The sequence below is a fragment of the Fundulus heteroclitus genome, chromosome 13 (genome assembly GCF_011125445.2).
Source record: "Fundulus heteroclitus isolate FHET01 chromosome 13, MU-UCD_Fhet_4.1, whole genome shotgun sequence".
In the NCBI taxonomy this organism is placed as follows: domain Eukaryota; kingdom Metazoa; phylum Chordata; class Actinopteri; order Cyprinodontiformes; family Fundulidae; genus Fundulus; species Fundulus heteroclitus.
In genome coordinates this window covers 34941222-34957299 of record NC_046373.1, presented here as the reverse complement: position 1 = coordinate 34957299, position 16078 = coordinate 34941222, and the positions used below count along the sequence as shown (strand labels likewise).

Sequence of the window (16078 nt, the reverse complement as noted above, 5' to 3'; positions counted from 1 at the left end):
ACAGACCCCTATAGGCCACTTTAAGTATCTCTTCATGCCATTCGGTCTTACTAATGACCCTGCCGTTTTCCAGGCCCTGATTAATGACGTTCTCAGAGATTTCATTAATCATTTTGTTTTTGTCTATCTCAACAACATCCTAGTTTTTTCCAAGAACCCCCAACAACACAAACAGCATGTCCGCTTGGTCCTCCAACGCCTTCTGGAAAACAGATTATTTGTCAAAGCTGAGAAATGTGAATTCAATCAGCACACCATCAGTTTTCTCGGTTTTATTTTTGAGAGTGGACAGATGAAGACGGATCCAGGAAAGGTCAAGGCAGTCACCGATTGACCCACACCCACTACTAGAAAACAACTTCAGAGATTCCTTGGGTTTGCCAATTTCTACAGGATATTTATTAAGGACTACAGCATCATTGCCTCACTACTTACAGCCCTCATATCCAGCAAGAAGACGTTCCTCTGGTCCGAAGATGCCGACCGTGCTTTCAATTCCCTTAAAGAGAGGTTCTCTAAGGCTCCCATCCTCACATACCCCAACCCGGCTGCCCAATTCACCCTGGAAGTAGACGTTTCAGATACTGGAGTAGGAGCGGTCCTGTCCCAGATGTCACCCACTGATGGAAAGCTGCATCCCTGTGCCTTCTTCTCCAGGCGATTCAACCCCGCGGAACGCAACTACGACGTGGGGGATCGGGAGCTCCTAGCTACTGAGCTAGCCCCGGAGGAGTGGCGACACTGGCTGGATGGAACAGAGTTACCCATCAACATTTGGACTGATCACAAGAATCTCGCATACATTCAATGAGCCAAGAGACTCAACTCCCGTCAAAGCCGTTGGTCCCTGTTTTTCTCCCAGTTTAACTTCTCCATCACCTATCACCCTGGTTCAAAGAATACCAAACCTGACGCCCTGTCCCTGTCTCTACCACCGACGACCCAACTCAACCTCCGTGTATCATCCCCGAGACCTGCGTAGTGGGAGCCATCACCTGGGAGTTGGAGCAAAGAATTCAACAAGCTCTCTTAAATGAGCCAGACCCCGGGGGTGGTCCTCCTAGAAGATTTTTTGTGCCATCAACCGTCCGTTCCTAGGTCATTCAGTGGGCCCATTCATCTTGTTTCTCTGTTCATCCTGGTTCTAGTCGCACTATTGCTCTGGTCCGGCGCTGTTTCTGGTGGCCATCACTCAACAAGGATATTAAAGAATTCATCGCCGCCTGCCCCGTCTGTGCTAAGAACAAAGTTCCCAGTCTACTCCCTGCAGGTTTGCTTCAACCACTGCGTAGACCCAGTCGCCCTTGGTCCCACATTGCTCTAGACCGTCTTACCTCCTTCCAACCACAAGACTGTTATACTCCCAATCATCGATCGAATCACTAAGGCTTGTCATCTGGTCACTTTGTCTGGTCTCCCTTCTGCTCATCAAACCGCCCGTCTCCTCATTAACCACGTTTTCTGACTCCATGGCCATCCAACTGAAATTGTCTCTGATCGTGGTCCACAATTCATCTCCCGGGTCTGGCGTGATTTCTGTCAGTCCCTATGGTTCCAAGGTTTCCCTCACATCTGGTTTTCATCCACAATCCAACGGACAGTGCGAACGGCTTAATCAAGAAATCGAAAACACCCTCCGTTGCTTATGTTCCAATAACCCAATACATGGAATCAACATCTAGTCTGGGTGGAATATTCCCATAACTCTCACGTCTCAGCAGCTACTGGTCTTTCCCCGTTTGAGGTTTTATTAGGTTATCAACCATCCCTCCTGCCATCATCGTTTCCAGAATCCACCTGTCATGATTTGTCTTTGGATGAACCCGGACACAGCACGCACACACAGAGCTAGTTCTTAAAGTGAGTTTATTGAACAGGATGGAAGATTGATGACGAGAGGAACCAGAGTCTTATACGGACGGAGATGAAGAGTGCAGAAGCTGGCTGACAGGAGGAGTGTGGGGTGACTGACCAGGAGGGAACTCTGGAGCGGAGGACTTGAGACCGTGGAACAGCTGCGGAACTTGAAACCGTGGAACAGGTGCGGAACTTGAAACCGTGGAACAGGTGCAGAACTTGAAACCGTGGAACAGCTGCGGAACTTGAAACTGTGGAACTGCTGCAGAACTTGAGACCGTGGAACAGCTGCAGAATTTGAGACCGTGGAACAATTGCGGAACTTGAGACCGTGGAACTGCTGCAGAACTTGAGACCGTGGAACAGCTGCAGAACTTGAGACCGTGGAACAGTTGCAGAACTTGAGACCGTGGAACAGTTGCAGAACTTGAGACCGTGGAACTGCTGCAGAACTTGAGACTGTGGAACAGCTGCAGAACTTGAGACCGTGGAACAGTTGCAGAACTTGAGACCGTGGAACTGCTGCAGAACTTGAGACTGTGGAACAGCTGCAGAACTTGAGACCGTGGAACAGTTGCAGAACTTGAGACCGTGGAACAGCACAGGTACATGAGACCATGGAATAGCACAGGAACTTGAGCAGAACGGAACCCAGGAGACGTGAACAGGAGTAGAGAACTTGAGCTGGAACAGAAGCGTGTCTAGGGTTGAGGCTGGCTGGAATAAAACTGAAGTGAAGTCTTCTGACGGACCAAAACAGGAAAACTCAGCTGATACAGGGTTCTGGCAGAGACTGAGCAGGAGAAGAACACTACAGACCGGTGAGCAAGAACAGACTGAGGTGAGTATAAATAGGGGTGGAAACAGGTGGGAACAGTTGGAGGTTGATTGCAGCCTGACAGGTGGAATCAATTAATCTGCGCAGGGAAGGGAGAGAGGCAGCGAGGCTCAGACTGCAGCCTACAAGCTGCATCCTGACACCACCCTTCCCTCCATCACGTCACATCTCACCCATTGCCGCAAGATCTGGAATCAAACCCGAACTGCTTTAGAAAATGCATCCACCAGAGACAAGAGATTTTCTGATCGTCATCGCCGTCCTGCACCCACTTATACCCCCGGTCAAAAGGTCTGGCTCTCATCCAAAGACTTCCCATCCAGAAAGATGGCTCCCCGGCCCCTTCGAGATCGACCAAATAATTAGCCCCACCGCTGTCCGACTCAAGCTTCCCTCTCATCTCCGTGTAGATTCCACCTTCCACGTCTCTAAGATCAAACCTGTCGTCTCCAGCCAGTTATGCCCTTCGGCTTATCCCCCTCCACCCGCCGGGTCGTGGATGGCCATCCGGCCTTTTCCGTCAACAAGATAGTCGCCGCCAGGCGGCGTGGTAGGGGTAGTCAGTACCTGGTTGATTGGACTGGGTATGGCCCCGACGAACGCTCCTGGGTTCCTCACTCATTCCTAGACCCATCCCTGATGGATGACTTCGAGGCTTCCTCCTTATCCGGACGGCCGCTAGGAGGCGTCATTAAAGGGGGGTGCTGTCATAGTCCAGGCCGAGGTGCAGGCCGGGTTTTCTGTTTCTCTCCTTCTCTGCAGCATTGGACGGGCAGGTGCTCCTTATAATATCTTGCCAAAGATTTTAGCTCACACAAGCATGACCGGACTCTGAGATGGTTACTTTCACACTGATTTATTCTCGTTCAGGTCCATAATACATATTGGAGGTACGAGGGCACCACCTGGTGGTGAGGAGTGACACGCGATGAAATACCAATATATCACAACTCCTCCCCTCTTATTCAGTTACCAGGATCTCCAAAAAGGTTTTTGAAAGAACATTGCTCCGGAACCTAAACTTTAAACAGTAACATTAAATCTGTAACTCACCGAACAGTTATTGAACATAATATCCTAACTTAAGGGTGAGGGTAGACTGCCTCAACACCTTGAGTGTGTCGGGGGATTATTTTGCCCCCTTCTTGAGACAACACTCGTTAACTAAACATGTCAGAGATCATACCAGGTTGTTTAAAGTTTCAGTCTGTCTGGTGGTTTTCACACCCGCCTTGGATATCTGTTCAGTGTTGGCTGGGGTGTTGCAGGGTTGATGTGCATTTCTGACTGACCTGAAAGTGGTGAGCTTGTTACTGTCACCGGGCTCGCTGTCTCCGACGCATCACCGGTGTCAGGCATGGCCGTTGACACGACTGCAGTAGGTGTTGGTTGTTTCTCTGCGGCGGGCTGCACGATGCTGGGATGACAGGCCACCATCTGGTTTGCGTGACGATTCCACTGCTGATTTGATGCGATTTCAACCTGGTATGACCTTGGGCCTGCTTGTGATGTAACCATACCAGTCATCCACTTATCCTCCCCTTTCCGATAGTCCCGGACAAGCACTGGATCTCCCACTTCAAACTTTCTTTCTTTAGAGTGTGCATCACGGTGACGTTGTTGGTCCTCCTGCGCTCGATCCACCACTGCTGACACACTCGGTTTCAGCAGGTCTAGGCGGATGCGCAGTCTGCGACGGAGAAACAGCGTCGCAGGTGCCTCTTTTGTAGTGGCGTGGGGGGTGTTTCTGTACTGTATCAGGAAAGCATCGAGTCGCCGTTGGACCGAAGCTGTACCCCTGGACGACTTCAGTGAATGTTTAAATGTCTGCACGAAACGCTCTGCCAGGCCGTTCGTTGCTGGATGGAAAGGAGCGGAGCGTTTGTGCGTGATGCCAATTGATTTAAAAAAGTGGGCAAACTCCTCAGAAGTGAATTGAGGCCCATTATCACTCACTAGGACCTCTGGTACTCCGTAATGACTGAACAGGCCTCTTAGAACTTCAATGGTTTTTGCAGATGAGGTTGAATCCATCAATAACACTTCGGACCACTTGGAATGAGCGTCCACAATGACGAACATGCGCCCCTCAAAGGGGCCAGCAAAATTGATATGAATTTGCTGCCACGGACCTGTTGGCCAGGGCCATGGGTGCAGTGGTGTGAGAGCAGGGTTCTTCTGATCTTGTTGGCACGGTTTGCACCCCTTGCACCTCTCCTCCACCTGTACATCCAGGCCCGGCCACCACACGTAGCTTCTTGCCAGGGATTTCATCCTGACCACACCCGGGTGTCCGGCGTGGAGTTCATCCAGGACGTGCTGACGTAGTTTGGGTGGGACTACAACTCGATTACCCCACATTAAACAGCCTTGAAGTACAGACAGTTCATCTTTCCATATGATGTATGGGGCCAAACCGCTGTCCACATCCTTGGCTGGTGGAAAACGACCAGTCGACGCCATCTCGATCACCTGGGAGATTGTGGCGTCTGCTTTGGTTTCTCTTTTCACCTCGCTGCATTGAATTGGAAGGCTCTCAATGTGTTTTATCAGAAACGACTCAACTGTCCCTTGTTTTTCTTTGTGTTGCACTGGCAGAGGCAGACGCGACAGACCGTCCGCGTTACTGTGGTCAGCGGCGCATCTGTACCTAATTGTGTAATCGTGTGCTGCCAAGATCAGTGCCCAGCGCTGTAGTCTTGCAGCAGCCATGGACAGTGTCGCTTTGCTAAGGCTCAATATTGTTGTCAAGGGCCGGTGATCATTGAGTAGGCCATAGAGGTATGAATGAAAACGTCTGACCCCAAATATTATTCCTAAAGCCTCTCGCTCAATTTGAGCATAATTCTGCTCTGCCTTGCTAAGGGTCCGCAAAGCAAAGGCTATGGGTCATTCTTCCCCATTTGGCAGTCGATGCGAGATGACTGCCCCCACCCTATAGGGCGAGGCATCGCAGGCGAGTATAACTAGATGCCTGGAATTGTAATGTGTCAGTACACTTTTGCTGGATAGCTGTTCCTTTGCTTTTTGGAAAGCTTCTTCACATTTCCTGGACCATTCCCACTTCTCCCCCTTGTGGAGTAATGCATTCAATGGGTATAAAAGTGTCGACATGTTCGGGACAAGGCGTGTGTAATAGTTGATGAGCCCCAGGAAAGAGCGCAACTGAGTCGTATAAGTAGGCACAGGGGCCTCTACAATGGCTTTGATCTTATCATCAGACTTGTGAAGCCCTACAGAGTCAATCGTGTGCCCCAAGTACTCTAGCGAGCTCCTGAAGAACTCACATTTCTCTCTTTGAACTCGGAGCCCAAAGTTTTCAAGGCGACTCAGTACCGCTTCGAGATTCCTCAGATGGTGCGCATCATCTTGGCCTGTGATGAGAATATCATCAAGAAAACAATGTACGTTTGGCAGCCCTTGGAGCACTTGGTCCATAATCCTCTGGAATATGGAGGGCGAAGAGGTGATTCCGAATGGTAAACGATTGTAACAGAACATGCCCTTGTGGGTGGTGACTGTCAGGTATTTCCTAGAATCCCTCTTAACCGGTACCTGAAGGTATGCCTGTGAAAGGTCCAGTTTACTGAAACGCTGTCCCCCAGACAAGGACGCAAACAAGTCCTCAATGCGAGGTATTGGGTAGTGTTCAGCGCACAGGGCTGGATTCACAGTCACCTTAAAATCTCCACATATCCTCACACTTCCGTTTTTCTTCATGACAGGCACTATGGGGGTCGCCCAGTCTCTGAACTGGACCGGGGAAATAATCCCTTGCTGGAGAAGGCGCTCTATTTCAGCTTCAACTTTAGGCTTCAATGCATACGGTACCACCTGGGCCTGACAGAACTTTGGCTGATGGTCTGGCCTCAGTGTCAGTGAAGCTTCCAATCCTTTCAGTGTCCCCAATTCCTTGCTAAACACTTCAGTGTGGCGATTTAGGACCCTCTCCAGCATTTCATCACTTGCCCTATGCCTTGTTCGCACTGTCTTGATTTCCCGCCAGTTTATGTTGATGTTCCTTAGCCATTCACGGCCAAACAGAAGTGGAGCCTCTCTTTTTATCACACATAAAGGCAGCCTAGACTTTTGCTTGTTCAATTTAACCCACACCTTCAGCATTCCCTCAGGCTGCAGTAACTCCCCTGTGTATGTTTTCAGAAGGACGTCTGTCTTGCGTAAACGTAAGTGTGCCAATTTGTCTTTGTGTAGTCGACTGGAGATCAAAGATACAGCTGCCGCAGTATCCAGCTCCATCTCCACTGACTGCCCTTCAATTTTCGGCTTAATCATGATTATTGATGATGCTGCATGTCCAGTTTTAACTGCCTTCACTTGTTCTGTGTTGACTGCTGACACCATGTGGAGAGTGAAATCAGAGTCTGAACCTGCTGATGACTCCTTCTCATCTGATGAATTTGGAGCTTTCACTTTATGAATTTTGCCTTTGTCTGCATCTTTGTATTTTCTTTGTTTTATTTGACTGTCTTGTTTTGACTTTGCCTGCTTTGTTTCATTCCTTTTTCTCCTACACACCCGAGCTATGTGGCCCTTTTTGTTGCAATTGTGGCATTGCTGTTCCTTGTAATAGCAGTCATGTTCATGATGATTAATCTTGCCACAACTAAAACATTTGTCGCCACCCTGTGGTGCAGACGTGGACACCGCATGCACTTTCAACGCGTTTTTCAAATGCAGGGACTCCCTCGCCACCGTTTCCATTGCCAATGCCATCTCGACTGCTTTCTTAAAGTCGAGTTTTTCCTCCGTCAGGAGTTTCCTTTGAATAGCCTCGTTATTTAGCCCACAAACAAGTCTATCGTGCAGGGCATCTAGCAAATGTGCACCAAAATCACAATATTCAGATAACTTTTTCAACACAGCCACATATTGTGCAATGGTCTCCCCTTCTTCCTGATTGCGTTTGTGAAATTTGAATCTCTCCACATTTACTATGGGCTTGGGGGAGAAATGTCCATCCAAGGTGTCCACTAACTCTTTGTAAGTTTTACTGCTGGGTTTATGCGGGGCTAGTAAGTTACGCAGTAAGCCATATGTAGTTGCCCCCATGACACTTAAGAATACTGCCGCCTTCTTTGCATTGGAAACATCATTGGCTTCAATAAAATGCTCAAATCTCTCGACATACGTCGACCATTGCTCCGACGATTCGTCGTAAGCATCGATGTGTCCCAAAAGCGTTTAACTGCCCGTGCCTGTGCTTCTCGAGGGGTTTTCTTTTGAACCACTTGTTCCTCGATCCGATTTTCCTGGGATTCTTCTTACACATGGCAGCAACATTAACTTTAGTGACCTCCGATTGGCATAACCCGGGTGTCATTACCACCAGCGTGATTAACAATCTTACTGTATTTACGCTTACCCTAAGCTAGCAGTTTCAGGTATTATTTTGATGTCGCCCGTTCTGGCCCCTGGCAGACATTTGACTATGGTCCCTGTAGTCTAGTGCCATGTTTCTGACTATGGAGCTGCCAATTACCAGAGTTAGCTTCTCAGCTGGTGTGTCAATGAGTTTGGAAAATATGTTAGAAACGCAGACAGGTTGGTGGTGACCTTGGGGCTGGAATCTAGAGCCATGCTCCCTGCGTACAGTCACCCTGCCGGCCTGGTTACCCGGCTGCTCGAGTGCTACTGGAGGACTGCTACTGGAGGCGCTCCGCCTCTCTGCCTGCTCGGACGCTTTTTTTCTCTGCTCCCTGCTTGCTTGCATTTTCCTGCCTTTTACTTTTTATCTCCTTTTTATCTCTTTGCCAAAACCACGGAAAGTTGGATTTAGTTATTTTATTTATTTTTCCATTTATTTATTTTTGATTTTGGAAAGATGCCTCCCTTCACCACAGTGGATTTTGACACGCTTCTACAGAAGATCGCTGTTATAGAACAGAAGATATGCCGACTCGAACTGAATTATGATGTAAACGGCACGTATGGAAATGAAACAACCCTGCCTGCGACTCCAAACGGCGACCACCAGCCCAGCAACTTACCAAACAAACAGATCCCTGAGGAAAATGAGAATCCCTGGACCACTCTGGGTGCAAGACCAAAGGATCAACGAACCCCACGCCTAGACAAAGAAAACTGGCCGAGACTACAGAGAGATGTCCCAGGACAAGTGAAACAACAGCGGGCTGTTCCTACAAGAAATGATAGGAGTAAACCTGCTGGAAATGCTGGAATTCCTTTACAAAACAGATTCGCTCCGCTCCAAAATGTGACCCAGGAGAATCATGACAACACTCAGAGGTACGTCAACGACTTTCGCTCTAATACATCAGGGAAAAGACATGCCACGGGGCCAAGGACCCTGATTTTATGCAGTTGGTCTGTATGTGGGATTAAACATTTCTGTAACAAGAAAAACACAGAGGTGTTAATTTATAACGACTCAAACTATGGCCTGGTGTCTGATTTATTAGACATCCTTCCAAGGATCTTGAAAGAACGCCCGACCTTGGAAAAACTCATAATACAAGCTGAAGCCCTGGGCGACATCTCCCGGATAAGAAAATTAGAAGTATTGAAAGAGGATTACATTCGTCTGTTGAACTTAGTTCATGGCAAAAATGTCAAGGTGCTTCTCAGCGGCCCTCTCCCACCCGTTACTTGTGGAGACGAGATTTTTTCCAGAATTCTGATGCTAAACAAATGGCTGGAAAAAACATGCAAACAAACAACTGTAACCTTCATAGACAACTTTAACATCTTTTGGGAGAGGAGACATCTGTTCAACAGAGATGGTTTCTCTCTAAATAGGTCAGGTGTAAAACGACTGATTTCAAACATCTTCTATTCTGTGAACCATGCTCCATCAGCTTTGTTCCAAAACAAAGTACATCCAGTGCCTAAACAAAAGATAAGCCCAGTGCAGCCCGAACAAGCCAAGATAAAGACGGCCAGAAAGATGACACAGAAAGAGGCGTCGTCAGAGCTACAGAAGGATTCATCCCAGATCTCAGCAGGACAAAGAGAAGACCAAGAACCACCATCGTCACGAACACCGGTCCAGACTACACCCGCCTCGCCTTCCTCTCCACAAAGCCCAGAGGTTCCTTTTCTGGATTTTTCTCATAACATGAACAAAGTCCTTAAGATTGGTCTACAGTTGACATCCTCTCCACATATTAGTTCTGAATACCGCAGTTCTGTGACTAATTCAGCATCTTCCAAAGGACACAGAGGTCCAGATCCTCCTCCTCCTCTACATATCACAGAACAAGCCTGTCCTGAAGACCTTCGGATAACTTCCTTGTGATATTCAGCGGGCCCTGGCAGTACGTTTATAAGTCAAGACCGCTTCCAACATAAGCCTGGGCCTCCTGACGGAGAACATGGAATATCTGTTATGATACGTGGCAGAAATAAGAAAAGCAAAAGGAAAACAGACAGGAATAATCAGTCGTACTTAAAAGTCATAAACTGTCAGATGCAACCTGCCACAGAGACATCATCAACCACCAAATCATATAAACTGGGTTTACTAAATATTAGATGTCTGTCAGGAAAATCCCTTTTAATTAATGACTTCATTATTGACAATAATCTTGATGTTATGTTTTAAACAGAAACATGGTTACATGAATTTAATGAAGCAGCCATTCTGCTGGAGTCGACACCTCCAAACTACAATTTTCTTTGTGAGAGCAGACAGCAAAGGAAAGGTGGAGGAGTAGCAACATTGTTTAATGATTCACTAAAGTGTAAAAAGGTGTTTTTGGGAAAATTTGACTCTTTTGAACATTTGGCTCTCCAGGTAAAGGGCCCGATACGAAACATGTTTCTGAATGTTTACAGGCCTCCTAAGTCCACATCAAACTTTTTTAATGATTTTAGTGACCTGCTGTCTGTGATATGTGTTGATTATGACTTTTTAATTACTGTTGGAGACTTCAACTTTCACGTTGACAACCCTAAAGACAGAAGTGCAAAAGAACTGTGTGACACACTTAGAAACGTTGGTTTAACTCAGGATGTTAAACAGCCAACACACAAACAGGGACATATTTTAGACTTGATCATCACTAAAGGTCTAAACATTTCACAGGTCAATGTAACTGATGTTGCCTTATCTGATCACTTCTCCGTTACCTTTGAATGTATAATTTCCAGTGATACATTTAGCCGAAGGGACATGGTAAGAAAACGCACCTTTAAGGACAATGCCACGGAAACCTTTATTCAAGCTTACTCTGCTACTTCAACCTTGGGCTGCAACTCAGTAGATGAACTAGTGATAACTTTCAGTCTAAAGTCTCAGACATCATAGACTGCATTGCTCCAGTTAAAGTGAAGGTTTTTTCCGGGAAGAAAAAATCTCCTTGGAGAAATGCTCCAGCAGCTAGAAGTGAAAAAAGGGAGTGCCGGAAAGCTGAACGCAGGTGGAGAAAGAATAGACTCCAGGTTCACTATGACATCTATAAAGAGAGACTTTACAGATATAACTTACAACTGAAAAATGCAAGAGAATCTTTCTTCTCAGAGATCATCAAGAAAAACATTAATAATGCTCACAGTCGACAGGTTAACAAATCCTCCTGTGTCCGTGGCTTCTGAACTCCACTCCACCAGGGCCTGCAATGAATTTGCTAACTTCTTTACTGAGAAAATCCTAAAAATTAGAGGATCAGTTTGTACATCCACACCAACTCTAGAACCAAAGCCATATTCAGCTGGGACTTATCCTGACAAAATGTCCCAATTCAGCCAAATAAACCACAAAAGCTTAGAGCAGATCATTCAGCAGCTAAGTTCCTCTTCATGCTGCCTTGATGTTCTACCCACAGTTTTCCTTAAGAAAGTTTTACCTGACATAGCGTCTGAGTTGACTCAGATAATAAACACGTCCCTTCTGTCAGGTGTTTTCCCCCAGTCCCTAAAAACAGCAATTATCAAACCACTGCTGAAAAAGAACAATTTAGACAAACTGCTACTCCAGAACTACAGGCCCATCTCAAACCTCCCCTTTATCAGTAAGATTATTGAAAAAGCTGTATTTCAACAATTAAACACCTTCTTAACAACGACCAGCCGATTTGATGTTTTCCAGTCAGGCTTCCGTGCTCACCACAGTACAGAGACGGCCCTTATCAAAGTGTTTAATGACATCCATATAAATACAGATTGTGGAAGAACCACCGTGCTGGTTCTATTGGACCTCAGTGCAGCATTTGATACTGTCGATCACTCCATTCTGTTAGACCGTCTGGAAAACTGGGTCGGCCTCTCTGGTACAGCTCTCAACTGGTTTAAATCCTACTTACAGTTTTTTTGGATTGCTTAAGCACGATTGTCAAAACAGGGCCCGTGTTTTCAAAACACTGCACACAATTAGCACAACCACACACCCAATTAGCAAAACACTACAGATCCTTTGCATAATTAAACACTCTTGTAAAAACTATACACTTCTGTTTAAAAACCACACTTTGTTACCATATGAAACACACACGTTTCACGTTATTATACTCAGTTTGCACGAGTTACACTCTGCTGTGATAAACCTAAAACACTTTTAGCACTTCTACTTCAATATGATTAGAGTTGGCTACCATCAACAAAGTACAAATATAATGTAAATTCACCAAACACTACACAAGACCAATGTTGCAGACTGAAGAAACTCATTTATTTCTCAACACGCCCAAAATGTTGACATGGAGATTCATAATACTGTAACAAAATGTCACTTTACGTATTGTACTGTAAGTTTACTGTAAAAAAACAAAGCAAAACAAAAACTAGACATTGTCTCTTCGCCTAGCTGGATCTGGCCAGAGAATTTCATCAACATCGCAGGCAATGTTGTCATTAGCAAGACACCTTGGAAAGAAACGTCTTGAATGACGAATCCATCCTTGCATTGCTGCTACCTCCATCTGGTCACAGGCCTCCTCCATGGCTTGGATGAAGGGTACCTCAGCCTGGAGACAGAGATCATATACCTTCCACCGCCATGCCGAGAAAAACTCTTCTATAGGGTTGAGAAATGGAGAGTATGGTGGAAGATATAGGACGGTGAAATGCGGATGTTGCTGAAACCAGTTCTGAACCAGAGCAGAGCGGTGGAAAGACACATTGTCCCAGACAACAATGTATTGCATATGATCGATTTGATTTGATTTGCTGCTGTTATGTTGTGCAAGTGTTATATTACCCCCACGTTGCCCTGGGACATTGACTATAGACCTATAGACCAATGATGTTTCTTCCCCTCCTTCGTGTTCTCGACAGGTTGAACCCAGCCTCATCTACGTAAATTAACTCATGCTGGTTCTCCTCTCCATCCATTTGTAAAACTCTCTGAAGAACAGTGTCAGGCAAAATTGTGTTCAGTGTAGATCTAGTATACATATTACAGAACAGTAAAAGATTATGAGACAGTATGCAAGATCACAATGCTTAGGTGAATACATACCTCTGCATAATCATGCTGCAGTCGTTTTACCCTTTCGGAATTGCGCTCGAAAGGCACTCGATAATTTTTTTTCATTTGAATATGTTTTTTTATTAGGATGCGTGCCAGTGTTGATGTTGAGACCTGATGGATATTGTTGAAACTGACGTGGTTATTGACAATGTTAGCTTGGAGCTGATTGAGGGTTTTAGCATTGTTGGCCAAAACCATGTTTACTATCTCCCTTTTCTTGCTGTTCTGTGAACATAGGAGGCCTTCCCCCTCGTCGTTCCTGACCCTCAATCCTATGTAGAAAAAAAACACTACTAGATAATAGTACAGTAATTTCACAGGAAAAGGTAACAGAAGTGCTGATAGTGCATAGATAGTAAGCAGTTGCTGAAACCGTGCAGATGTTTTTGATATGATAATATTTTTACAATACCTATTTTCCAGTCGAAATGTTCTTATCACACTTGCCACTGTGTATCGGCTTAGATTTGGCTGTACTCGCAGTCCAGCCTCCCTCAGCGTCAGGCCGTGGTTGACAACGTGGTCAACCAGTGTTGCGCGGATCTCATTTGTCAGATTCGGTCCTCTTTGAGCACGTTCTTGTCTTTCTCTTCCTCTACCTCCAGCATGGCCTCCATCTCTTCCTCTTCCGTTGATTCCTCCTCTGTTGATTCCTCTTCCTCCCCTTCCTCCTTGTCCTTGTCCTTGTCCTTCTTCTCCACCTCGTCTTTCCATTGTGCTTGAAGACCGATGAACTCACCTGCTGCTTTTTATAGTGCTTATACACCTGATTGGTGTCTACAATTAAGCAAACAAGTGTTTGCACACCTGATGACTGTGTTGAATCAATTGGTTGGAAGGTGCGGTAATTTGACAGTCAGTGCTTTGGTATTGCAAGGAAGTGACTTCATAATACATTTGTGTGTGTAATGTATGTTAAGTGTGTTTAATGTTTTGCAAATCACTGTGTGTAGAGTTTTGCAACAAGTGTGAGGTTGACAATGTGCTTATAGTTGTGCAAATATGGGCTGATGTTTTGCTTCTTGAGTGTAAGGTTTTGCTAATAGTGTACTACTTTTAACTTTAGAGTGTAAGCAATCCAAAAAAACTGTAAAGGACAGGGAATTTTTTGTATCAGTAGGTAACTTTACATCAGAGATGACAAAGATCACATGTGGGGTTCCCCAAGGGTCCATCCTGGGTCCCCTCCTTTTCAATATCTACATGCTCCCTCTTGCTCAGATAATAAAAAACAACAACATCAGCTACCATAACTATGCAGACGACACACAGCTCTACATCACCATGTCACCAGGTGACTATGAACCAGTTCAAGCACTGAGTAAATGCCTAGAAGAAATCAATACGTAGATGTGCAAAAATTTTCTTCATTTGAATAAAAACAAAACAGAAGTAATAACATTTGGACCAATAGAGGAGAGATCAAAAGTTAGCACACAGCTTCAGCTGCTTCAGCTAAAAACCACTGATCAGGCCCGAAATCTGGGAGTAGTGATGGACTCAGGCCTGAACCTCCAAAAGCACATAAAGACAGTTACAAGGTCGGCTTTCTATCACCTGAAGAACATTTCTAGCTGGGTGCGATTTGCCGGGGGGGGATTTACCCCCCCCCCCTCTGCTTGTGACGTCCCCCCCTCTGGTCATTCATGTTTTATCCCTGGGGGGGATACATTCCTCCCCCCCCTCTGGTCTGAATTTAAAAATGTATATAAATTAGGGCTGACAGTTTTAACACGTAAGACCACAACGCCGACATTTTTTTTTTGTCGCCGTTAATCGCGTGTCAAAACACACACACCGTTCGCTAATGTTTTTCCCCGCCGCGCTCCCGCACTGTGTTTCTTTTACCCTCGGCGCTTTCCGTAGTTTCAAGAGAGCTAGAGACTGTAGCAAAACAGAGCCGTGCCCACTGTTGCACAGGCTGTTCATTTCATGCGACTTTGGGCTTCTTCTGTTCTAAAGGCGCTTGTAAATTTTATAAGTCACGGGTTGCGTTTTTATTTTTTTGGGCACGTTTCTGAAAGTGAAATCGCTTATTTGGGCTCTAAAATAAGTGACGAAACAGCGGTTATTAAGAGACCTGCCTGCACTAGACAGTATCCAGCTGAAATATCCCTCCGCCATAGGAGCCGACGGTAGTAAAGGCCACAGACATATATACGTAGACGCATCATAGGGCGCAGGTTCGCACGTCAACGTCACCGCCATATTGTAAGTGGCAGAAAAAAGTTGAGTTCTGTTATTGTGAACGTGAATCAGAGAAGATGCCTCATTCCTGCGCTGCAATAAATACACACACACACACACACACACACACACACACATATATATATATATATATATATATATATATATAGATAGATAGATAGATAGATAGATAGATATAGATATAGATATAGATAGATATAGATATATAGATAGATATATTTGTGTGTGTATGGGTTATGAATATAAGGATCAATTTGTTAAATCTAAACATTGTGGTCTTCATTATTTCATAAAACCGTATCACATGTGAACCTTTAGGAACAGACTTTTTGGGTGAGTATTAAAGACGTAAAATTAATAATATGAGAAAAAAAAGTCCTAGGTCAATAAAGTAAAAATAAACAAACAAACTCAAAAGTGATAATGTTATGATAAAAACATCATATTATGAGAATTAAGGGGGAACATTTCCAGAATAATCACAGTTTGCAGAATTATTTCACTCCTGGAGTAATAGGGCCAGGTTAGATTATTTTAAATATTTTTATTCTTTAGGAGAATAAATTCAGGAGAATGAAGCTAAAGGGATACGAAAATAAACTTGTAATATTACAAAAAAAATACTACGAATACAAAGTATATTCAGAGATTAAAGTCCCTCTGATACTGTTTAAGTGACTGAGTAACTGCAGATTTGCCACATTTAAGATGGCGGACGCTCTGACGCA

The 16078-nt window shown here is 45.2% G+C and overlaps 1 protein-coding gene across 1 annotated transcript; it reads right to left on the bottom strand.

Annotated features, from left to right (window-relative positions):
* Positions 1 to 4218: 4218 nt before the first annotated feature.
* LOC118565132 (uncharacterized protein K02A2.6-like) lies at positions 4219 to 6652 on the bottom strand. Its single transcript, XM_036144809.1, has 2 exons — positions 5882 to 6652; positions 4219 to 4341 (listed from the first exon to the last, which is right to left on the bottom strand). Exons 1-2 carry the CDS (start codon positions 6650 to 6652, stop codon positions 4219 to 4221), a joined length of 894 nt encoding a protein of 297 aa, XP_036000702.1.
* Between the last annotated feature and the right edge of the window lie 9426 nt (positions 6653 to 16078).